A 26,287-nucleotide genomic window follows, 5' to 3' on the forward strand; every position below is an offset into this window, starting at 1 on the left:
AACAAAAATTACATAGAAACTTGAAAGTTAAATTATAACTAACAGATGGATTTTAGTGAGTCAAATAAAAATGATGAATCAAAACAGGCCCTAGTGAAAGCAAACATTAAACTGTAACTACCTATAACAGAAACATTAACAAATGCTGTTTTCCTTATATAAGAACCAAACTATTACAATCTCCAGTGTGTTGCACAGTATCAGAATTTACTACAAATTAGATTTAGCAAAAAAGTCACATTACAACTCAGTTAAAATCTAATTCACAACTTAAAAATGAGGTTACACAGGAAAAAACCTTACCTTTAACAGTAACTTACATAGTCAGGAACCTGCATAGAATTATACTCTGAAGACTATGGTCTCTTGAGCCAACCCAATGTAAAAATCCTCTCAGTAGCTCAGGAAACAGTGTTTTTCTATCCCTTTAGCTCTGCACTCACCAAATCTTTCCTCAAGGGCTGCCTTTGGCAGTATTCAATGACCAGTTTTAAAACAAAGTAAACATCTCCCTTTAAAGTGTACCTAATCATCTGTGTAACTAAAAATTACTGGGAAAAATAAACCTATATTCTTAAATCAAATTTATAGCATAAAGTAAATCTACTCTGTGTATTTAATCTGACAAAAGAGACACGTTCATGCATATAACCTCTATTTTTAGTATAAATCGTGTTAAAAGTAAATGTTTTTCTCCTCATTTGCAATTAGCAAAATCAATTAATAAACTGGTTGTTAATTTTTCAACAAACATGAGATATAGGACACTATACAATTTATGGGAATAACAAAGAATTATAAAATGGAAACCCTGTCCTCCAGGAGCTTACAATCTATGTAAGGGGATAAAAACTGGAAATACTTAAAAGTTAATTTTAGTTCACAATCATCTGCAGGCTAAAATAAACGTAAAAAGTTACTAGTTTTTCAAAAGGGAAAATGACTTAAGTACATAAATTAACTTTGCTCTACATACACCCTTATTTCTCCTTTTTAAACATTTTTCTATACAGATAAGATCTTACATGAAGTCAATTTAAAAATTAAATTGGGGTGACATTAGTTAATAGGATCATATAGATTTCAAGTGTACATTTCTATGACACATGATCTGTATATTGCATTGTGTGCCCACCACCCAAAGTCAAATCATCTTGCGTCACCATTTAATTTGGCCCCCTTTACTCTTTATTACCCCCCATCCCTTCTTCCCTCTGGTAACCACCATACTGCTATCTGTGTCTATAAGTTTCAGTTTTGTATCTCACATATGAGTGAGATCATATGGTTCTTAGCTTTTTCTGACTTATTTCACTTAGCATAATATTCTCCAGATCCATCGATGTTGTTGCAAATAGCAGTACTTCATCCTTTCCCATGGATGAGTAGTATTCTACAGTATATATGTATATCTTCTTTACCCAATCCTCTATCCAAGGACACTTTGGTTATCTCCATGTCCTGGCCACCATGAATGCTGCTGCAATGAACATAGGGGTGAATATACGTTTGCGAATGAATGTTTTCGAGTTTTTCAGATAGATACCCAGAGGAGGGATTGCTGGGTTATACGATAATGCTATTCTCTAATTTTTTGAGGAACCACTATACTGTTTTCCATAGTGGCTGTACCAGTTTATGTTCCAATCAGCAGTGAATGAGGGTTCCTTTTTCTCCAACAGTTGTTATTACCTGTCTTGTTGATGATAACCACTCTAACAGGTGTGAGGTGGTATCTCATTGCAGTTTTGATTTGCATTTCCCTAATAGTGAAGTGGAACATCTTTTCATATATCTGTTGGCCATTTGTATGAATTCTTGGGACAGGTGTCTGTTGATGTTCTCTGCCCATTTTTTAACTGGACTATGGTGTTGAGTTGTATGAGTTATATATTTTAGATATTAACCCCTTGTCTAAGCTGTTGTTTGCAAATATCTCCCATTCAGTCAGTTTCCTTTTTGTTTTGTTGGTGGTTTCTTCTGCTCTGCAGAAGCTTTCTAGTTTGATACAGTCCCATTGATTTATTTTTGCCTTTACTTCCCTTGCCTTTGGGGTCAAATTCATAAAATCTTCTCTAAGATCAAGGTCCATTAGTTTAGTACCTATGTTTCCTTCTAGGTAATTTGTTGTTTCAGATCTTATATTTAGGCCTTTGACCCACTTTGAGTTAATTTCTGTACATGGGGACTAAGTGTATCTGGTTTCGTTCTTTTGCATGTGGCTTTCCAATTTTCCTAGCACTATTTTTTGAAGAGCCTTTCTTTTCTCCATTGTGTATTTTCAGGTCCTTTGTCAAAAATTATTTGCCCATACACATGTGGTTTTATTTCTGGGTTCTCAATTCTGTTCCATTGTTCTGTGTGTCTGTTTTTCTGCCAATACCATGCTGTTTTGATTATTGTAGCTCTGTAGCATAATCTGAAGTCAGGTAGCATGATACCTCTTGCTTTGTTCTTTTTTCTCAGGATTGCTTTGGCTATTCAGGGTCTTTTTGGTTCCATACAAATCCAAAGTTTTCTTTTTTGTTCTATTTATTTTAAAAATGGCATTGGAATTTTGATGTGGGATTGTGTTAAATCTGTATATTGCTTTGGGTAATATGAACATTTTAACTCTGTTGGCTCTTCCAATCCATGAACACTATCTTTCCATTTTACTGTGTCCTCTTCAATCTCTTTTAATGCATTGTAGTTTTCAGTATATAGGTACTTCACATCCTTTGTTAAGTTTATTCCTAGGTATTTTATTCTTTTGATTACAATTGCAAAAGGAATTTTTTTTTCCATTTCTTTTTCTGAAGTTTCATTGTTAGTATAAAGGAAAGCAGTGGATATTTGTACATTGATTTTGTATCCTGCAACATTGCTGTATTTATTGTTTCTAATAGTTTTTTGGTGGAGTCTTTAGGGTTTTCTATATATAGAATCGTCATTTGCAAAAAGTGACATTTTTACTTCTTCCTTCCCAACTTGGATGCCTTTTAGTTCTTTCGCTTGCCTGATTGCTCTAGCTAGGACTTAAAAAAACCCTGCTGAATAAGAGTGGTGAGAATGGGCATCCTTTTCTTGTTCCTGACTTTAAGAGGAAAAGCTTTTAGTTTTTCACCATTGAGTATGATACTGGCTGAGGATTTGTCATCTATGGCCTTTATTACGTTGAGGTACTTTCCTTCTATACCCATTTTATTGAGCATTTATAAATGGATGTTGTATTTTATCAAATACTTTTTCTGCATCTATTGATGAGATCGTATGATTTTTATCCTTTGTTTGGTTAATGTGGTGTATTACACTGACTGATTTGCATATGTTGAACCATCCTTGTGCCCGTGAAATGAACCCCACTTCATTGTGATGTATTTTTTTAAATGTATTGTTGTATTTGACTTGTTAGTATTTTTGCCTCTGTATTCATCAGAGATATTGGTCTATAGTTTTCTTTTTTTGTGTTATCCTCACTAGGTTTTAGTATCAGGGTTATGTTGGCCTCATAAAATGTGTTAGGAAATATCGCCTCTTTTTCAGTTTTGGGCAGAGTTTGAGAAGGACAGATATCAAATCTTCGAATGTGTGCTAGAATTCACACATGAAGCCACCTGGTCCTGGACTTTTAATTTTTGGGAGTTTTTTTTTTTTATGGTTATTTCAATTTCCTCACTGAAAATAGTCAATTTGCAACATTTTATTCAACTTGTAGGCACAAGTCACAATTCCAGTTTACAAAATAACTGTATTTTCATATCACAGAACTGTAATTTGGATAACTTCTAAATCAATAAAATACATATACTATGCTTGAACTACTGAAAACTTTGAGTTACTAAGGTTCACATGGGTTTTATTGTCTGGTTCTAGTAACTATCAACTTGCTGTCACTTGACATTTGCTTTTAAATAAATTTTAAAAAGCTAACATATTTTTGTTTTATTTGCTTTTGCGCTTACATGGTACCTATATGAGAACTAACTCGTACAAAAATAAGTGGATGGGCTGTTTAAACAAGCAATATTCAGGGAAAAGTGATTAAATTCTTGGTATCTCTCTAATACAAGTAGTAATTAGCAACTAATTTCTAAATAGTGCAATAGGCACCTCTAGAGGGGACTCAAGGATTTGAACACCAGGATACCTTTCCTCTATATTCCACCTTTACTATTTATTAAAATTCATGAGAAAAGATTTAATGACCTTACTGATCTAAAACTAGGAAGGCTATAAAAACAACAATTTGAAGGAAATGAAATCCTTCCTTAATGTCCCCCTCTCCCCACCACCTCCACTCCTGTACCACTCTAATTAGTTTTAAACATCACATTATTTTTTATTTATTTATCAGCATAACCCTTGATATTCTCAATGAATTTCATATTGTCGCTAGATAGGCACTAAACTCAGGTACTGAATTCTCAGTTAACTCTAGCAGCCACTCTATTTGAATGAATTAAGAAGTTGAGGTGGTAAGTGAAATAAGTCAGATAAAGACAAATACCACTTGATTTCACTTATATGTGGAACCGAAAGAAAAAAATAATACCACAATAACAATGTATGGGGCCAGGTGGGCAGTTAAAATATTGGGGGGATCACTCTATAAAGTACATGATTGTCTAACCATTATGCTATACATCTTAAACTAACATAGAATAATACTGAATATAAACTATAACTGAAAAAAGAAAAGCTGAGGTGATTATTGGGTATTTCCTTTCACCATGTCATTAGGATACTTAAATGTTATTAAGTAACTGGAGGTAGTACTGTACAGTGGTTTTAAGCTTGAGTCTTGGAATTAAACAACCTGGGTTTGAATACCAGCTGTAACCACCTACTAGCTGCAAGAGCTTGAACAAATTGCTTTATTTCCTTGTGCAGTTTCTTCATCTGTAATATAGGGATAATGATATTACCTACTTTGTGAGAATTAAATGAGTTAAAACATGTAAAGAGCTTAGACTACTGGTGGGCAGACTGATTAATAAATGTTAGTTATTATCTACCATAACTAAGCTATGAGGATAAGAGTCTAAACAAAGTATTTATCTTAACCTTCTTCAAATTCTTTTATTAACTTATACCTTCACCTTAGTTTTTCTTACTCATGCCCTCTTTCTACCACTCTACTTTGTACATATATAAATTATTATAAGTTATCAAACAGTATGATGATCCATTTTGTTTATTTTCCTTACTTTATTGTGAATTATTCCTGACAGAAATCACATTCATTTTGTAGTTACAGCATTTAGCATACAGTCAGTAATGAGAAATGATTCCTAAATAAAAGAATTCTACTTTTCAACAGAAATTTCACCAGTGTGGGGACAGAAAAGGGGAGGCGAGTTACTATTCTGAGGGTCCTTTGGAGACCATTTTATAACAAGGAAAATACTGATAATGACTTTAAATAATTTACACAATTCACCAAAGTTTCATAACATGACCTAGAAGTGGTAGTAAGAAAACTGGTATCTACTGAGAAGCTACTATTTATCAGACACTTAGTAAGGTGATTTATATAAATTACCTAATTAATTCTTTAAACAACCCTCCAAGATAGGCAATCCCCCATTTTAATGTGGGCTAACTGAAGATCAAAAAGATTACTTACTCAAGTGTTACACTGTACGTAAGCACCACAGCCAGGAATTCTAATGCCAAAGTCCAAGTTCTATTATGCAATTCTAACCTCTCAAAAGTCATAGTAACCATTTATTGACTCCTATAACCTGCCAAGCACCATGTTAGGTACTATGCTTTGCTATTCAAATTAATCTTTGTAATGATACAGCAAGGTAGGTATTACCTCATTTTTTTACAGATAAAGAAGCTGGCTATAAACAGGTAAATAAATCAATGGAGGACTTGTAGCTAACATGCACTGGAGCATGTATTTGTACTAGATCTGTCTCACTTCAAAGCTGTGTGGGGTTTTTTTTGTTTTTTTTTTAAAGCATGTTACTTTATTTTTGAGAGAGAGAGAGGGAGAAAGAGAAAGAAAGAGAGAGAGAGATACCGAAATTGACTGATGTGTTGTTCCACTTATTTATGCATTCATGGGTTGATTCTTGTATGTGCCCTGACTGGAGATTGAACCTGCAATCTTGGCATATTAGGGAAACTAACCAAATGAGCTGCCCAGCCAGAGATAATGCTGTGCTCTTTTTAATGGTAAAATACTGCATTCTTTCTGACTTTCTGTAGCGATGTAATATGCTTCAGACTGATGTCAGAGCATTCCTTTTTACTAGGGTTAGAAGATTTGCCTATTCACTATTAATACCTTCAGTCTATATTCTTATAAAAACAATCTGAATACAAAAGTTCCTATATTCTTCAATAAAAATTAGCTCTTCCTTTTTTATTAAATACTTTTAAAATGGAGCATGGTATAATACAAAACTACACAGCCTTCATTTGGTAATCTGTTTTTGTTTCAGGGTAAGATATACACAGAGCAAGTTACATACTGCCTCCCAGTGGGCTTCCACTGCCCTAAGTCACCTGGTCCCATAAAATAGAATGTAATTCTCAGATCTAGGATTGCGCTGAAGTCAGGAACAGTTTAAAACATACACAGAATTTCAACTTAATTCTTGAGCTTAAAACACAGACATGGGCAAAAAGCTGAGCCTCAACTTGTACCAGAAAAATGGTAAGAAAACCTTAATATGGCCTAGTAATTAATGTTACAAGTGCAGCATAATGAAGCTTTTTAAAACTATGCTTAGAACAGCTCTAGAAAAGAAAACCCAACTTGAGAGGGTAAAATATAACTAAAAATATATTTTACATTATAAACTTAGGCACAAAACTCTAGTCTTCTAAATGTGGAGATACACCTCAGACTAGAACAAGGAAGGTGATTATCACCACCAATCCAAGTCCTCTCTCTTCAGTCTTTCGTTACTCACCTTTACCCCTCTCCTTCACTTGGCTGCCCTGCCTGTCTTTACCCCTTGGCCCCTTGAGCTATTCAGGGACTTCCACTCCAATGCCCTCCTAGATCTGGCCTTCTCATGTTTAACAATTATCCCATTAACACATTCTCTACTCTCTCAGTGTTTTCATTTTAGGCACCATAAGTGAATGGATACTAAGACATTAATCACTGTTAAAAGTAAAAATACAAGGGCATTTGCATTATTAAACAGTAAATCTGGGAAGTACTTAGAATGTCAAGCCACAACTGGAATCTAAACTTGACTTTTATTTACTAAATGTGCATGTCTTGAACTAATATATATATTCTACAGAAATTTCTGGAATGTTCTATTTCTATGTAAGCAATTTGGCCTTAACACTGGCAATTTTTTAACCCTATCCTGTAATTCAATAACTGCTAAACATCTACTTTTTTTTTCTCCTTAAATTTAGAATATTGAGTCAGTTGTCATATTCTGATTATTGCAGCATCTCTCTCAAAAAAAATTTTTTTTCTGTCAATGTGATAGAAAAGTCATGTAATCATTGCTCATCTTGATTTAGAATTTCCTGTTTCTAAAGTTACCTCTACCCTTTCATTTAAACCCTGTCAGTCTCTTTTTATAGCTATTTAACGATATCCCAGTTACTTTGCAAGATCCTTTCTCCTAATTCTGCCACTTACTGGCTGCGTTACCTTGGGCACATGAATAAACTTCTCTGTGCTTCAGTTTTTTTAAATCTATAAAAGCTATATAATGGGAAATAATAATAGCATCTAGTTTATGGAGTTTTTATGAAGGTTAAATGAGACAGTATGTATAAAGGTTTAGAACAGTGCCTGGCACACATAAAGCATCAGATTATTAGATTTTGTGGGGGTGGAATAGGGCATGAGAGTAGAAGACAAAATAAAAGGATATGGAGTACAGTTTATCCTTTTACTCTTTTACCATGTTGAGTTGGTCCTCTAAAAGTTTTCCCCATAAAGACACACATAGTTAAGTTCTATAGTGCTAGCAACACAGAACTGTACAATCTTTTACAAATATGGGCCTGGATATAACCAAATATTGTAGATTACATTACTTTCTTAGTCATTCCCTATAAACCAGCTCATTGCTTTTTACACATTTGATAGACCTTATTTAATGCTCATTTCCTTGTACTGGGCTCCTGATTCAATTATTTAAAATAGAAAAATATTGCCCCAAAATGGCATATTCTCATCATTCAAACAACTTCTAAAACCTCAACTTTTCAACTTTTCCTTCAGTTTTTCTCTGTGTTAATTTTTCAGTGACCTCTGACTTAATTATGCTGCCATGCCTTCGCTCACATTATTAACCATTTCTCATCTATCCAATCGTCATTATTTTCAAAGCCCTTCTTCCTCAGAGAACGCTTCCCAGACTATTAGCACACATTGATTTACACTCTACTTGACATTTTATTGTATGGTCTTTAACATATACTTAACAATTATTAAAATAAGGTTTTTTACCATCTTGAATCTTAGTTTCTATACCTGTAAGAGAATACCACCACTTGTCTTATTTATTTTAATCAGTTTAGAGAAGCTACCACAAAATGATCTGGTTGAAAATAATCACGTGTGGAAGGAAAAAAAACCCTCCAAACCAAACTGGCTGTAATGAATAACTTAAAAGACTAAGTTTTTGTAACAATTAATATATCTTTAAAAATTTTTATCTGTTTCTTCAGGCTTTTAAATTTCTAATTAAGTTCAGTCAACTCTACCTGTTCTATATAATCTATAATAGCATATTATTGAAAACAAAAAAAATGCCCAATAAGGAATTTGGTTAAATAAGTACAAAGTACATATAACAGAATCCTATGTAATCATTTTAAATGATTCTGCAGGAATCTATTTATTGCACAAAGATTTTCATGGTATTCTATTATGTGAAAAAAAGCAGACTGTAAAATGGTATGTGTAGTACAATCCTATTCAACAATATAAATACCTTAAAAAGGATATGAAAGACATATTAAAGAGTTAATTTTAGTTATATCTGAGTGAACCATACTTGTGTGTGCACTTATTTATTCAACAGATTCCTACACAATGTGTCAGTCACTGTGCTAAGTGCTAGGAATGCTAAACCAGAAATAATCCTTCTGTCCTCAAGAATGTTATAGAATATTGAGAAACAAAACGTAAACAAACAAAAAAGCTAATCTTTGTACAGTCAAAGCCTGGGCTTTTTGGTCATTTGTATGACATCTTCATTTTCAAAATTGTACCCCAAATGTTCAGTAATTCTTCCACAAAACTTCATTAGGCTGCAGGGAAAAGGTCCGAACCCATTGTGGGAGAAAGAGCATTTACTTTGTATTTTTGCCTGCTAAAGTCATGTATTTACCTTTACTTAAATGAAATTGTGGAGGAGAAACATTTTTTCCCTAAAAACTACACAAAACACTCAATTTTCATACAATTACTAGTTACTTACAACAAGATCAAGAGGTCATAAACAGAGGATCGATGATCCCAAGGTTGGCCATAAATTTAACCTCCAGTGGCAAATACAGTTTACAACTTTAAGTGATAAACACTGCTCTCTATAATAAATGCTCTAACAAATGTAGTGCATTATAACACAAACTAATGGTCTCAAAGTTACCAGTCAGTGGTCTTTCCAAGGTTTATTTATATTAAGTAAACTTTTGGCTATTACAGAAAACTGCCTTTCCAGAAAACCAACTTAGCCCTAAAATCAACTTTATGATGACAAGATACATGTTAAAAATAAGTTAAAAAAAAAAAAAAAATTTAACCCCATTTTTTTGCAACTATTGTAAAATGTTTTCTAAATATTCCTAATCTATGTAAAGCAATGCTTGCCTTCTCAAAAACACTTTCACTGACAATTTATAATCCTTTCAGATTTACTGCTATGGAAATTATTAAACTTAATTTTAATCAAGGCTAAAAAAAGAATGCTACAGAATAGAGGGGAGACAATAACCAAAATAACCTAGAAATAAATTTAACTGTTACGAATAGATCTTATAAATAAGTATCATGAAGGAGAAGTATCTGGTGCTGTAAGTGTGCACATTAAGGAAAATTCCAATGTTTTTCTATTCTATAATGTTTCCAAGAGTAAGGAACAGGCTTAAATAACTAAAAGTGAATTCAAAAATTTAAAAAGCAAAAAGAAAACTCCAATTCTGAAAAATAAAAATACTTAAAAACTGTGAAACTGTCTCATAGTGCATTAAAATTATCAAATCATTTTTAATCAATTTGCCTTTGTGCCTTCTACTAAAAATCATCTCCCATCACAATAAGAAGGGTTACTAAATCTGAAGATACAACTGAAAATTAAAACATAAAAGGAAAAAGATTAACTACATATAGAATTCAGTCCATCCTAAATTAAGGTTCATAAATCAGTCACGGATGACACAGTTTATCCCAAAGTATATTCTATACAATACTATAATTTGGATAAAATAAAATAAAATAAATAAAATAGCTCTCTGTTCAAATAAACTTGAAAAAATACTAAGTTAAAGGAAACTAAACAGTTTCTTTTTCTTCAAGACTTCGTAGAGTCTTTACCATACAGACACATAATCAATTATCCACCATTCTAGAGTCCAAAAGATTCTGAAAACTAAAAGTTTTAAAAAATAATTTATACAGTAGAGAAATCTAACCTGAACTGTTATGAGGTTCTTTATAGTCTTTATCTCATTTGGTCTAACAATTTAAAAAAAATGTTTTCTGTAGAAATTATGTATTTGATTACAGTGGCTGCTCCAAACTCCACTGAGGATGTTACTTCATAAACACTATATACATCGTTAACACCCTTCTAAAATCTGAAGATTTCTGACTTCTAAAACATATATGGTACAAGTTTCATAAAATGCATTATGGACCTGTACTAATGCACAATGTGAATCTATAAGAGGAACAGCTCCCAAATCTGTGACCATTCAGCTTACTCTTAAAATGAGAAATACTGGATTAGAGTATGCCCAAACTGACTTTATAAAAGGCCAATGTCTTATACCTACTAAAGAACCTCAGGGCAAAATGATGTAAAACAAATGTTTTGTGTTGTTATAACATTTTATGTAACAATGTAATAACAGTAAGAAGTTTAGTATCTGATGAAGAAAGAGAATTGGCCTATGCTTACCCAGTGCTAACAATGGACAGAGAAACTGTATTTGCGAAATCCACGTATTTTCAGACTGAAGACTGACTTTCTAAAATTTTCCCTTAAGATAAATACGAGAAAGTGTATAGGCAAGTGCATTATTTTCTTCCATTTCATTCCTGTAAGCCTTTTCTCCTCAGTTAAGAAGGCATGGAGAGGGTACGCAAGTACTAGCTGAATTTGCTTCTGACTTTTTTTTATTCACTTGTCTAGAACTGGACATGAAATTCTCATAAATTTCCCCTCTGATCTACATTTTGAACTTATATTAAAAAATGTAGCAACACTTATATGCTTACAAATTCATTTAATCCAATTCTTAGCAATTAATATTTTTATTCTGCTACATCGATAACTATGTTATTTTATAAACCAATTTAATAAATAATTAACTTGGAACACATGACTAGTAGGTCATAAATAAACTTAATAAAAGGTTTTAGGAAATAATGATATTAATAAAACAATATTACGTACTTTAGAATTGAAAACTTTTTCAAATTTAAAAATATTTAGTATTTCAGAGGCTAACATTTCAGAGAACTCACCAAATTAATCAAACTAAATTTTATACAGCCTAATGGATTGCTTGTAAAATTTAAAAGGTTTATTTCTGAAAGTTACTTTAAAATATTGTAGTTTTTCATTGCTTAGATCAGTGTGGACCACTTTGCAATTTTCAGTTCAACACACATCCTGTTCTTGATAAAATTTTATACTACTTCTTTATCAATGATACATTACATATACATTTAAAAACACATTTAATTGTATTTAATGATTTAAATAACTAATGTATAACAGCTATAGAACTAAACTAAATTCACTCCCTCATTTGCTATTTCATTATTAAATTACTGCCAAATCTTATCTTTGTTACTGAAAGAGGGAATAAAAATTGAAATCCGCAAATAATGACAATAAACCACAATCTACTTTAGTAAACGAATCAAGTTTTTTCCAATCAGGCAACTTTTTATTAGGGTTAATAAATAAAGTTAGTCATCTGCTTTTATCTCACCTATGCTCTCAATAAATGAAACACTTAAACCGATTAAAAGGCAAAGAATAGGAAAAGCAAAAGCACCTGAGTAATTAAGAAACAGAGCAACCAGCAAATGAATACTATATTTATAGGATTTTTTGTTTTATTATTTAAACAGGCTTGTGACAGATACATTAGTTAAATTCAGTGTAAGACAAATTTACAATTCCTTTTATATAAATGTTTCGTGTCTTATTAGTTGATATAGTTCTTTCCTTACATTTCACAACATTTTGTGGGTATGCAAATACAAACTGAAAACAGAGCACTGAAAAATATATGATGTGGGGAAAAACTGAGAGCCAAAAAGATAATCTGACCTGCCTTGGTTTAAGAAGCTAGTTGCTATGAACTTTAGTCCTAGGAATGCTATCTCCTGATATCAGTGTCTTTCCCACTGTACTGTACTGCCCTTACCCAGGGGAAACAACCCCACTTCTAATCAGTGATGGAAAGCATCACTTACGGAGAAATTGGTCTAAAGAGATATAGACACATAATGTCCGAGGACTTTCAACTGAGAACTAAATTCAAATTATTGCACCAGTATTTTGTTCTTGTTGTTAGTAATGAAATTTCTTCTGCTCTGGGTTTTAATCATGGGGAATAATGTAAAACTTGACCCTTACATACACATGCAGATACACACATACATGCATGACCACACATGCACATACATGTGCATTTCATTCTGTTAATGATGCCTAATTGAAAGAACTTGAAGTATGCTTAAATATAATTCTCACCCATTTGTGTTAGCTTACCAGATTTGTGCTTCTTGTGTTTTGCTTTCTTTTTGATGATCAATAACTTATTCTGGATCTCAGGTTTGTAAGACTTGAATGCAAGAGAATGAAGACCTTCACGCTTTCTCTGTAGGTTTTCATTCAAAACATCTTTTAATTTCTTTTTTTTCTTTTTCTTCTTTTTTGCCCTCATTTTAGTTAGCTTGAGTTTCTTGTGGCTCTGCAGTGACTGCTCTAACAGAATATCCCTTACAACTTTGTGGCAGCTAATTTCTCCATGATCACTGTGACTTCCATTTACATGTATTTGGCAAGATTTCAGAGCATTTTCTTTTAATGGACTAGGTTCAGGCTTTACTCTGGAAGCTTCACCATATCTCTCGTGATTTTCTATAAATCTTATTTCACCTGGACTGAGAGGCTCTCCAAAGCCAGTAACTTCTCCTGGACTTCCTGGTTTCTCTAAATTTTCTTTACAACAATCAGTTCTTTTAATTTCACAGGGCCTGCGAATTCTAATTTCACAGTTGGATTTCACTTCCATTTCAACAGAGATGCCATGATTACTCAAGTTCATTTTAACAGGACAAGTTGAATCAAAATTAATTTCTTGCTCTTTCTTGAAGGCAGAGGGCAGGCCTTCTCTGCTACACCTATGTTCGCCATTACTTGTACTAAAATAGTCACACTTCAATTTCTCCAGTTTAATCCGAGGTACTTTTTGTATTTTAATGGGTGGAATTGGAAATTCTGGGGCCTGAAAAGGTCTCTGCTTGTAAATCCGTACATCTGCACCACAGAACTGTGGAAAATGTACATAAGCATTCTCCAAATAATCGTAACCAAGGATAACTTCCCTGCATTCATGAATAGGCTGTCCAAGTACAGCATCTTGAACTTCTTTTTGTGTTTCATACACAAAGTCACAAAGACCCTTAAGTATCCACACTTTTTGGTGGAAAGGTAGTTCGTGAAAAGGTTTTTCTTCCAATGGATTAACTTCTCCAAGAACTTTAAAAAACTGAGGACACAAACCAAGTTTCTCAGCACAGTTATTGGGATTTTCAGTCTGCCCTACAGCAGTGTACCACTGCTGTACTTTCTGTCTCAGTGCTGCCTCCCAGGTCCTATAAGGCAAAGTAGGTCTTCGATGTAAGGTAGGTCTGCGATGAGGAGGACTTAATAGAGAAGTCATTATTTTAGATAAAAAAGCATTACACTGAGGCATCAGAAGACAACGTTCCAATTCGTAAAAGACTATTTCTGGCAAGTTTAGAATTTGCTGGGCTAAACAAAGGAAATGCCCAATAGCTGGAATTTCCCACATGGTCTCCATACAAGTTGGGGCTGCTTGAGCTAGAAGTCTTCTTTCCCATTCTTCTAATTCCTTTTGGCTAGCTTCTTCTGCTTCTTTTCTTTCCTGCTCCCGAAGCCTAAAGGAAATTTAACAAAATGTAACTATTATTGCTTAAAGTAGAGGATGCCATAAAATAATAAAGTTTAAGTATGTCATATTTATCTTCAGTCAACAAGGCAACTGGCTGGTCCAGTTTTCTGTATCAGTAGAAAGCGTCCCATTAAAATACCTTTTTTTTTTTTTATGAAGAAATACACATTTAACTTGACCATAAGTTTATTGATAGAGGATTATCATTGACAATAATGCCACTCAAAGTAAAATTCTTATAATGTGTGTCAACTTCAAAAAAAAGTAAAGCAGTTTAGTGCTTTCTAGAAGTAATGTGACATCATACAGGAGCTGTAAAGATCTTTACATCCTTTAAGCCCATAATTCCATTCCTAGAAAGTTATACTAAGAAAATAATTCAATACAAGTAAAAAGTTATGTGTTGTCAGTGTTAACCAGAGTTTTATCATATAATAAAGACAAAACTATAAAGAAGTTATATTACACAACTGGAAAATAGCTGGCTATATTATATAGCCTTAAAATTAAAATTATGAATATCATGTATAAGCACAAAAATATTAGAACACAATATAGTACTTACCAAACAACAGCAATAATAAAAACATGCATACACTGAACAAGGACATAAGAGCATTTCAAAAATGAATGATTCCTAGGTTGATAATAGGTGTTTTTTCCCCCTTAAAAATTTCTTTACTGACACTGCCACAAAATCTTAAATTAAAAAATTTAAATTAGATGAAAACATAGACATAAATCTTTCTGATCTTGTATTAGGCAATGTGTTCTTAGATATAGCATCAAAAGCACAGCAATAAAAGAAAAAAATAAAGTGGACATCATCAAAACTAAAAGCTTTTGTACTGTGAAAAGACAACCCACAGGAGAAAATTTTTGCACATCATATATCTAATAAGAGACTTGTATCTAGAAAATACAAGGAACACTTGTAACTCAATAATAAAGACAAATAACTGGATTAAAAAATGGGTAAAGGACCTCAATATGTATTTTTCCAAAGAAGATATACAAATGAACAATAAGCACATGAAAAGATGCTCAACATTGTTATCCATCAGAGAACTGCACACCAAAACCACAATGAGATACTAATTATTATATTTTCCTTCATTTGTTATTCTAATTTCCCCCCAAAATGTTATATGCAGAGAGACAGATAACAAGTATTGGTAAAAAGGTGGAGAATTGAAAACTTTATACACTGTAAAGGGTGCAGCTGCTTTGGAAAACAGTGTAGCAGTTCCTCAGAAGTTTAAGATTACCACCAGGTGATCCAGCAATTCTACTCCTAGGTTTATACTCAAAAGAAATAAAAATGCATGTTCACACAAAAACTTGTACGTAAATGCTCATAGTAGCCTTATTGGTAATAGCCAAAGAGTGGAAATACCCCAAATGTCTGTCAACTCCTGAATGGATAAATAAAATGTGGCATATCCATACAATAGAATATTATTTGGTAATAAAGTAAATGAAGTGCTGATACATGCTACAACATAGATTAACCTTGAAAGCATGACACTAAGTGAAAGAAGCCATCCACAAATACCACATATTGTATAATTCCACTTACATGAAAAGTCCAGAAATCTTTAGAGACAAAGTAGATTAGTAGTTTCCTAGGGTCAGGAAAGTCAGGGAAAATGGACAGTCACAGTTAACAATCTTTCTTTTTGGGGTGATGATTGCACAACACCAAATATACCAAGAATAACTGATTTTTACACTTTAAACAGGTAAACTGTATAGTGTATGAATTTTATTTAAATACAGCTGTATAAAAAAGAAATTAAAGCATATAACATTTTGGGGGGAAATTAGAATAACAAGTGAAGGAAAATATAATAATTTATCTTATTCCTGATTTTTCAAGATTGAGAATGCTACCTCTAGAAATGATGTATAAAAGCACTGAAATGTGACTAATTCTTCGGCTTTAAATTAAAATCGAGGTATAATGTCTGACATTGGCTATTTTTCTGTACTACTTTACTGTAATTTGTTAAAACAAATACACAGTAAGAACACTATTTTAGTAATATCAGGATGTTTTCTTTTACTGAACAAGCCTACTTTTATATTTTTGGCTGAGAGATATTATAACTATGTTGCTATTACGGATACAACAAATTATTTGATTAAATAGTCCTAGTTCATTAAAAATATTAAACTGTCATTTCTGATTTGGCATTTATGTACATGATTACATCTGAACACCCAAATAATGCAACATATTCTTAATAAAAAAATATTTTTTTCAAATGTGCTTATAATTTTGAAGAGTTTTAACTTTTTACCAAATGGGGGTTGGTGGTAGGCTGGCAGAATCTAGTTTCCCTGATACAAAGCTGGGTCTCGAAAAGCCCATACAATCAGTAGAAGGGTGTACTAGAAATACCAACCCCTTCCTCTGTCCTTAACCAGGGGACTGCAAGGAAAACTGTCTTCACAACAGAAGTGGTGAGTTGAGAAAAAAAATTTCTCCTAAGAATTTATAACTATAAGGTTGATTCTCATGTGGATTTTTTCCCACATTCACATTCCCAGGGTGCTCAGAAAAACATCACACTAAGAAATGAGTCTAAAGTGGTCTCATTGCAAAATTGTTAGCTACTTGAACAGAAAAACAATTAAATCTCTTAAAGAAATGCACCTTATTCCTAGATCTTCAGAAACTCCCACTGATACAGTCACAAGAAACAAGTTCATAGTCAAAGATACAAAATATAAAAGGAAATAAGGTATTATGAGGGACAGGAAAAAAAAAAATATGATCCACCAAAAACTTTAGATATAGAAAAATTACAGGGCATGGAAAATACAATGTTTAGTAAAAAGAAATTAAAATTATGGATAAAGTGAAAGAGACAGTATTAAAAACAACGAAACAGTTTTGAAAAAGAACACAAAACAAGTCTCTACAAGTTCAAGAAGACTGAAATCATATCAAGCATTTTCTCAGACCACAATGGTATGAAATTAGAAATCAACCACAACAAAAACACTAAAAAACATTCAAACACATGGAGGCTAAGAAGCATGTTTTTAAACAATGAATGCGTTATCAAAGAGATCAAGAAAGAAATCAAAAACTTCCTGGAAACAAAGGAAAATGAACACACAACAACTCCAAATCTATGGGCCACAATGAAAGCAGTCCTGAGAAGGAAGTTCATAGCACTACAAGCCTCAAAAAACAAGAAAAACTTCTAATAGAGTCTCTAACCCTACAGCTTAAAAACTTAGAAAGAGAATACAAGAAAAGCCCAGAGTAAGTAGAAGGAAGGAAATAATAAAGATCAGAGCAGAAATAAATGACATAGAGACTAAAAAACAATACAAAAGATCAGTCAAACCAAGAGCTGGTTCTTCGAAAAGATAAACAAGATTGATGAACCTTTAGCCAGACTCATCAAGAAACAAAGAGAGAGGACCCAAATAAACAAAATAGAAATGAAAGAGGTAAAATAACTGGCCCATGAGAAATACAAAGGATTGTAAGAAAATACTATGAACAACTATATGCCACCAAGCTGGACAATGTGGATGAAATGAACGAATTCCTAGAAAAATACAACCTCCCAAAAATCAATCAGGAAGAGTCAGAAAGCCTGAATAGGCCAATAACTGCTGATGAAGTTGAAGCAGTAATCAAAGGGCTCCCAGCACACAAAGGCCCTGGCCCAGATGGCTTCACAGGGGAGTTTTATCAAACATTCAAAGAAGAATTCACACCTACCCTCCTCAAACTATTTCAAAAAAACCAAGAGGAAGGAACACTTCCAAACTCTTTTTACGAGGCTACCATTAGCCTAATTCCAAAACCAGATAAAGACACTACAAACAAAGAAAATTACAGGCCAATATCCCTGATGCTAAAATCCTCAACAAAATATTAGCAAATAGGATCCAGCAATATATTAAAAAGATCATACATCATAACCAAGTGGGATTTATTTCAGGGATGCAAAGCTGGTACACTATTTGCAAACCAATAAACATGATATATCATATAAACAAACTGAAAGACAAAAATCACATGCTCATATCAATAGACGGAGAAAAAGCATTAAATAAAATCCAGCACCCATTTCTGATAAAAACTCTCAGCAAGGTGGGAATAGAGGGATCATACCTCAACATAATAAAGACCATATATGACAAACCTACAGCCAACATCATACTCAATGGGCAAAAACTAAAACCATTTCCCCTAAGAACAGAAAAGGGTGTCCACTTTCACCACTCTTATTCAACATAGTGCTAGAAGTCCTAGCAACAGCTATCAGACAAGAAGAAAACATAAAAGGCATCCAAATTGGAAAGAAGGAAACAAAACTGTCATTATTGCAGATGACATGATTTTGTGCATAGAAAATCCTAAAGACTCCACCATAAAACTACTAGATTTAATAAATGAATTCAGCAAGGTAAGAGGATACAAAATTAACACCCAGAAATTGATGGCATTTTTATACACCAGTAATGAACTCTCAGAAAGAGAAACTAAAAAAACTATCCCATTTACCATTGCAACCAAAAAAAAAAATAAGATACCTAGGAGTAAACTTAACTAAAGATATAAAAGACCTGTACTCGGAAAACTACAGGACACTGAAAAAAGAAATAGAGGAAGATACAAACACATGAAAAATATACCATGTTCATGGATTGGAAGCATTAACATCATTTAAATGTTCATACTACCCAAAGCAGTCTACAGATTCAATGCAATCCCTATTAAAATACAAACAGCATACTTCACAGACCTAGAAAAAAAAATTCAAAAATTTATATGGAACCAAAAAACACCCAGGATAGCCACAGGAATCTTGAGAAAGAAGAACAAAGTTGGAGGGATCACAATACCAGATATCAAGTTATACTACAAAGCCACTGTAATCAAAACAGCCTGGTACTGGCACAAGAACAGACAGACACATATCAGTAGAACAGAACAGAGAACCCAGAAATTTACCCACTCCATTATGGTCAGTTAATATTTGACAAAGGAGGCAAGAATATACATACTGGAAAAATTTATAATGCATGGGACACTGGGTAAAATACTCAGGAAGGTTGTGCCTTGGTAGCAGAGAATAATAAGTCCTAGACTAAGCAGAGCATTGCTCTGGACCCAAGTAACAAATCATAAAAGATCCAAAATGATCAAACTGTTTGCAAGTAATAACTATAGTTCAGAAAAGCTCAAAAAGATTTATAGGAATATAAAAATACCTGGCTCCCACCAAGATAAAACTCACAATGTTTGGCATCAAAACCAAACCTACCAGGCATACAATGAAGCAGAACTCATGACCCATAATGAGGAGAAAAATCAATCAATGAAAACTGACCCAGAAAAGAAACAAATGCTAGATTAGCAAATAAGGCCATTAAAGTAGTCATTAAAAATGTAATCCATCAGGTAAAAAAGTTAAGTAGAGACATGGAAGATATAAAATAGACCTAAATCAAACTTTTAGATATGAAAACTACAATTTCTGAAATGAAAATATACTGAATGGGACTAATGACAAATTAGATGTGGCAGAAAAAAAATTAGTGAACTTGAAGACAGTAATAGAAACTATCCAAATTTCTACAGTATAAACTTCAGGAAGAAAAAAATGACCATAGGAAATTCTAAGATGAAAAAAGGATTGGAGAACAAATTAATTGTTGATCACGTAGGTAAATAAACATTACAAAAAGATAGTAATAATAACTGTCTAGTTTGGGGTTAAAATGAGACAGAGCTAAATTATTAATCAACAATAATATGTAAGATAGATGAGGCAGAAGAGATAAAAATTAAGATAAATTGAGCATATATAAGTTCTAAATTTAATTGTAAGAGAACTGAGTCTTCATCTTCTATAGATGTCAATAGAAAATGCCAAACTGAATAATGAAGAAATAGCAATATAAGCATGTGCTGTATTTAGAAATGTAGAAATAATTACTAGAAGAAATAACTAAAAGTTAAAAGTGGATGTTTCTGAGTCATGGACTTGAAGGTGAGTTGAAGTAAGCCTTTGACGATACAAAATGGTGAAAGCAGGCACACCACTCTCAGATTACAAAACATACATAGGAGCTTTAATCCAAAATAATCCATTAATTCAGGAACCAATACAATGTATGCAAATTAGTGGCATGAAAAAGGAAAGTGATACATTTATTTACATTTTCTAAAATGAATAATATAGCCCAGCCCAGCATGGCTCAGCAGTTGAGAATCGACTTATGATGCAGGAGATTGAGGTTCGATTCCTGGTCAGGGCACATGCCTGAGCTGTGGGCTCAATCCCCAGTAGGGGGCATGCAGGAGGCAACCAATCAATGACTCTCTCATCACTGATGTTCCTCTCTCTCTCTCTCCCCCCGTCTCCCTTCCTCTCTCTGAAATCAATAAAGATACATTTAAAAAATAATAAAAATAAATAAAATGAGTAATATGTAATACTGCATTTTAGCAAAACCAACCTTTCATATTAAATGTTCAGTCAAGCTTTTTTCTTAGCTGTCAACAAAAGAATCTCATCTGGTTAGTTAAAGCAGAAAAGGAATTTATTTAAAGATTATTAGGGAGCTTACTTAAGCTGTTAAGGCTCAGAGAGCTAAACCTACAGAAGATATGAAGATATAAATCCCAACCACACTTTGACAGCTTCTCTAAGAAAAACTAGACTGCCATCACTACTTGGCCCCTGTAATACTAGAAACCTAGAACCATCAGAAGCTCCCACCATTACATGTGCCAAAAGATAACTCCCCTGACCAAGACTACCACCTCACGTTGCTCCTATGCAATTTCACGTGTGAAGTATATGACTGGAGACATTCCTCTACCTTAGTTTTGAGTATAATAATATAAATTTTCTGGCTTCGACTTTGGGAAGTCAAGACTTGTAATATGGGAAATTACCAAAATGTACGGAAGGTGTTAAAAAATGCTGTGTGGTTCACAAATGATGAATGCATACTTCATTAAGTCACTGTTATTTAAAATTATAGACAATTTGAAAATAAGTCAATCATAAGTCAGTTTTATTTTACAAAACATTTTGTTTTAAATTGTGATTTCCAAATCAATAAAACACCATTAAGTTTATACAAATATGTGAAACAAGAGTATAAAACACACTATTTTTGGTAAACCAGATCCAATATTTTTAATACAGCTAAAGTAGACTTTAATGATCAAAACTGCTACCTAATAATATCATATTCCAGATGAAAAGAAATTTAGTTGATGAGAGCTAACCTTCAATTATAACCAATTTTAATTTTTAAACTATCTAAAATGTATTATATACTCTCCTGTTTATTAAACAAGGTGTATAAAGCATAATTTAATCTTTCTGTAATGGCTTGAGGTCACCATTGTAAACAGAATGCATTGTTGTCATAAGTAGCTTAAAGACTACTTCAGCAACTATAAATTAACCAGCCCTTTCACTCCATTTCCCCAGAACTTTGACTTGTAGGGTTGCTGTCTCCTAATTCAATAGTGCCTCTCTATACCAATCAGCCTCAAAGATGCCTACTGCCCTGTCAGCATTTACCTGAACATGGTAAGACTACCAAACCATATTTAGTATTTATTCCTCTTTGTGCAACACATACCATCTGCCATCTCCTTTGCATTGGTTTCCAATGCTGTTCAAATAAATAAAGATAGTAATAAAGGAATGCCAGGATTTTAGATTTTTGCAATCTGATATATTTTAAAAACCCACAATTTTTATGGCATGTATTGTTCCAAAGAGGGAAAGCTACTTACTGTATAAAAATTAAAATACAAAGTGGGGATTCCCTTCCTTTAACTGGAACAGATAACAAATCAGAGACCTAATTGTTGGGCTTAAAGATTTTTTTAAAAATAATTTACTTTTAGGTTTGCATCTGCCAAGGTAATCAACTAAAAATGATCAAATGGCCCTGGCTGGTTCAGCTCAGTGGATAGCACGTCAGCCCGTGGACTCAAGGGTCTGGAGTTTGATTCCCGGTGAAGGGGACATACCTCGGTTTCAGATTCAATCCCCAGGTGTGTGTAGGAAGAGGGGCAACCAATCAATGTATCTTTCTCACATCAATGTTTCTCTCTCCCCCCTCCACTCCCTCTAAAAATCAATGGAAAAATATCCTCAGGTGAGGATTAAAAATAAAATGCCCAACACACAACTTAAGTATTACCATATTAAAATATGCATTAGAATTGTTCAGCTTGCTGCTGACTTAAATTTCTGATATAAAAATTGTTTTAACTTACTTAGGATGGAAACTTTATCTTCTCACATCTTATGCCAAAGGTTTTAATTTTTTTTAAAAGCCTATGCCTATGCCTATGCCCGGCCAGGTGGCTCAGTGGTTGAGCATCGACCTAGGATCCAGGAGACAGAAGTTCAATTCCCGGTCAGAGTGCATGCCAGGGCTGCGAGCTTGATCCCCAATGACTCTCTCATCATTGATGTTTCTGTCTGTCTGTCTCTCTCTCCTTTCCTCTCTCTGAAATCAATAAAGATATATTTAAAAAAAAAAAAAAAAAAAGCCTATGCCCAGGACTAAAGCACAACTACAGTAATCAAATGATCTTTGCAACCTTCTCCATCTTCCCATATGACTTTTCCTTATGATGATTTCAAAGTCCCTTTATAGACCTAATTTTACACTATCAATAATCTCTGCTGGTCTCTAACTCCTGGAAGAGTATTAGATTGACAGACTGATAGAAAGAATTTTAGATATCATGATAGATGGTAAGGAAATTGTACAAACGGGGACTTTGTTTAGCAGTCTAATGTGTCACACACCACATGTTGCCTAATTGCCACATTTTCCTTCTGCAGACTCAAAAGAAATCTTGGGATAAGCTCAAAAGATATTTCAAAAATTCTGCCTGTCGCACTAGCAATGTGACACATTACAAATTTTAATACTTTTTATATTTTCAATAATAAAAGAAAAGCATCCTTATTTTAGAAAATTTAGAAAACAGAGGTTAAAAGAAAAGTCCTACCATTCTTGATACATTTCACATGTGTTTTTATGTGAACTCTAAATTTGGATGCACATAAAGTTAATAATCTCTTGGCAATGAAGAGAGGTAAAGAAGGCCACTATAGCTAGGATATCAAAAACGAGAGAAAGAAAGATACGAGGTTAGAGAGATAAGGTGAGGCCAAAAAGTGAAAGTAGGGTCTTAAAAATTATATTCAGCCATTAAAGTTTTTGTGTGTGCAGTTGACTCATGAACAACAAGGTTTGAACTGCATGGGTCCACTTACATGCAAATTTTTTTCAATACATATATTGGAAAATTTTCTGGAGATTTTCTTACCACCATGAAGCAATTGTACCAATTACACTAAAGTATCATAAAAAATATCATATTGCTGTTTCTTTGTTATCAATGTATGAATTGCTAATACCTATAAATAAATATGAATTTCTTTTTCACATTATCTTTTCATTTATGATGTCTAGTGTCAGGAATATATATAACATCTACAGTGTTTTATATCATATAAGACAATACTGATGCAGGTAACTGACAGACAATTCACCTTGTAAACAAACTATGTAAACTTACAATATCAATAAATACAGCACAGTATTATAAACATATTTTCTCTTCCATATGATTTTCTTTTCTCTCGTTTACTTTATTACAAGAATACAGTATATATTACATATAACATAGAATATGTGTTAATCGACTATGTTATTGGTAAGGCTTCTGGTAAATAATAGACTATTCGTAGTTAAGCATTGAGGGAGTCAAAAATTATACTTGGATTTTTGACTGTGTGTGGGGTCGGCACCCCTAGGCCCCACGTTGTTCAAGAATCAACTGTACTTGCTTTGTTTTGGGGAGATAGTAGGCAATGGGATAGGTAAGTGGCCTGATCAAATTTGCATTTGGAGAAGTTCATTCTATCTTTAATGTGAAAAACAAACTGGAATGAGGCAAGCAGAGTCACTTAAATAAGAGAAAATAGTAGTCTAAGTGAGAGATGAAGGATCTGGATGGAGGCAAAGAAGATACAAGGAAGTGGCAGATTCAAGAGAGACTTAGAAAATAAAACTGTCAAGATTTGGGGCTGGATTCGATTTATATGTGAGGGAAAAGAAGGTGTCATGGATGAATCCCAAGTTCCTAACTTGCATAATCCAGTAGACAATGAATGGTGCCACTCACCAAGATAAGGAGCATTAGAGTAAGACCAAATATTAGGAGGAAAGATCATGTTTTCATAGTTAATTTTAGATGTAATCAATTTGGAGATATCTATACAGAATATCTTGTTTGCATTTAGATTTATCTCTACCCATCACTATACAGTTTATCTGTATCAATAAGCAACTTCATCCACTAGTTTCTCTTGGTTTCAGCTAAGGGTGCCCCTGGCAGCTGATTACAGGAGTAAAGTATTTATTCCAATGGCTTCCTCTCCATGAAGTTGCCTTGAGCTGTGTCCTTCAAAAGAAGGTATTGGTTCAACACAGTCTCTTCTTTGTAACTCTCTCCTGGGTAACAGTAACTCCAAACAAGATAATCAGCACACATATAAATAAACTCAACCCCACACGAAATGCACATTACAATTAAACTGTTGAAAATTAGTAATAAAGATAAAATCTTAAAAGCAGTCAGAGAAATAAAATACATTACAAAGAGAGGAACAAGATAAGAGAACAGCAGACTTCCCTTCAAAAACTATGTATGGTAAAAAACATGCCATGCTTAAAATGCTGATAGAAAAAAAAATACAACCCAAAACACCCCCTCCCCCAAAAAACCCGTCAACACAAAATAAAAGCTCAGAATTCATCACTAGCACACCTATATTATGAGAAATGTTAAAGGAAGTTCTTTAGACAGTAGAAAAATGACACCAGAGAGCATCATGGGAAGGGTAAATGTATGGGTAAATATAAAATCCTTTTTCTTAAATTTCTTCAAAAGATAACTATTTAAAGCACACACAATAACAGTGTACTGGGGTTTATAACACATGTAGTTATAAAGTAAAATGTATGACAACAACAGCACAAAGGATAGGAAGAGGTAAACAGAAGTATACTGTGAAGTGGTATATAACATTTGAAGTTAACTGTGATAAATTAGGCACATCTTATAAACCCTAGAGAAGCCACTAAAAATAATTTCCAAACAATGATGTATACCTAATAAGCCAATGGTGAAGATTACATACAATATTTAAAAATATAAGAAATATTATCAGAGATTAAAAAGGCACACTCCTAAGAAAGAAGTCAATCCATCAAAAAAATGTTAAGAATCATAAATATGTATGCATCCAATACCAGAGTTTCAAATTACATGAAGTAAAATCTTTCAAACTCAGAGCAGAAATAGAAGTATTTTGATTTTCACTATACTAAATTCATTTATATTTCTATATATTAGCAACAGAAAATTATAAATTGAATTTAAAAATTACAATTACATCAAAAACATGAAATATGTAGGGATAAAGTTAACCAAATACGTGGAAAATGTGTACAACACTGAAAACTACAAAATACTGCTGAGGGAAATTAAACAATTATCCAGAAACAGATTGATAACTTCCATGCAATCTCAATCAAAATTCCCTTAGGCTTCTGTTTTTCTGTAAGAATTAACAATATGATTCTAAAATCACATGGAAATACAAAGATCCTGTGTACCTAACAATTTTGAAAAATACAAAAAAAACAGAAAACAAAACACAAAGTTGAAAGACTTATTTACCAAATTTCAAGGCTTACTATATAAAGTTGTAGTAATCAAGCCAATATAGTATTGACCTATGGATAAATGGAATAGAAGGTCCATTCACAAATATATGTTGAAATGATTTTCAACAAAGATGCAAAAGGAATATAGTGATGAAAAAATAGTTTT

The 26,287-nt window shown here is 33.1% G+C and overlaps 1 protein-coding gene across 3 annotated transcripts in view; it reads right to left on the reverse strand.

The window, feature by feature from the left end:
* BRD10 (bromodomain containing 10) overlaps positions 1-26,287 on the reverse strand; it is an 83,023-nt gene that overhangs the window by 34,495 nt on the left and 22,241 nt on the right. For all 3 annotated transcript variants that reach the window (XM_081152355.1, XM_081152354.1, XM_081152353.1), the window contains one exon: positions 12,933-14,347. In XM_081152355.1, coding sequence (XP_081008481.1) covers positions 12,933-14,347 — 1,415 coding nt within the window. The remainder of the gene's footprint in view (positions 1-12,932; positions 14,348-26,287) is intronic.

The sequence above is a fragment of the Miniopterus schreibersii genome (assembly GCF_964146895.1).
Source record: "Miniopterus schreibersii genome assembly, chromosome: 11".
Classification (NCBI taxonomy): Eukaryota; Metazoa; Chordata; class Mammalia; order Chiroptera; family Miniopteridae; genus Miniopterus; species Miniopterus schreibersii.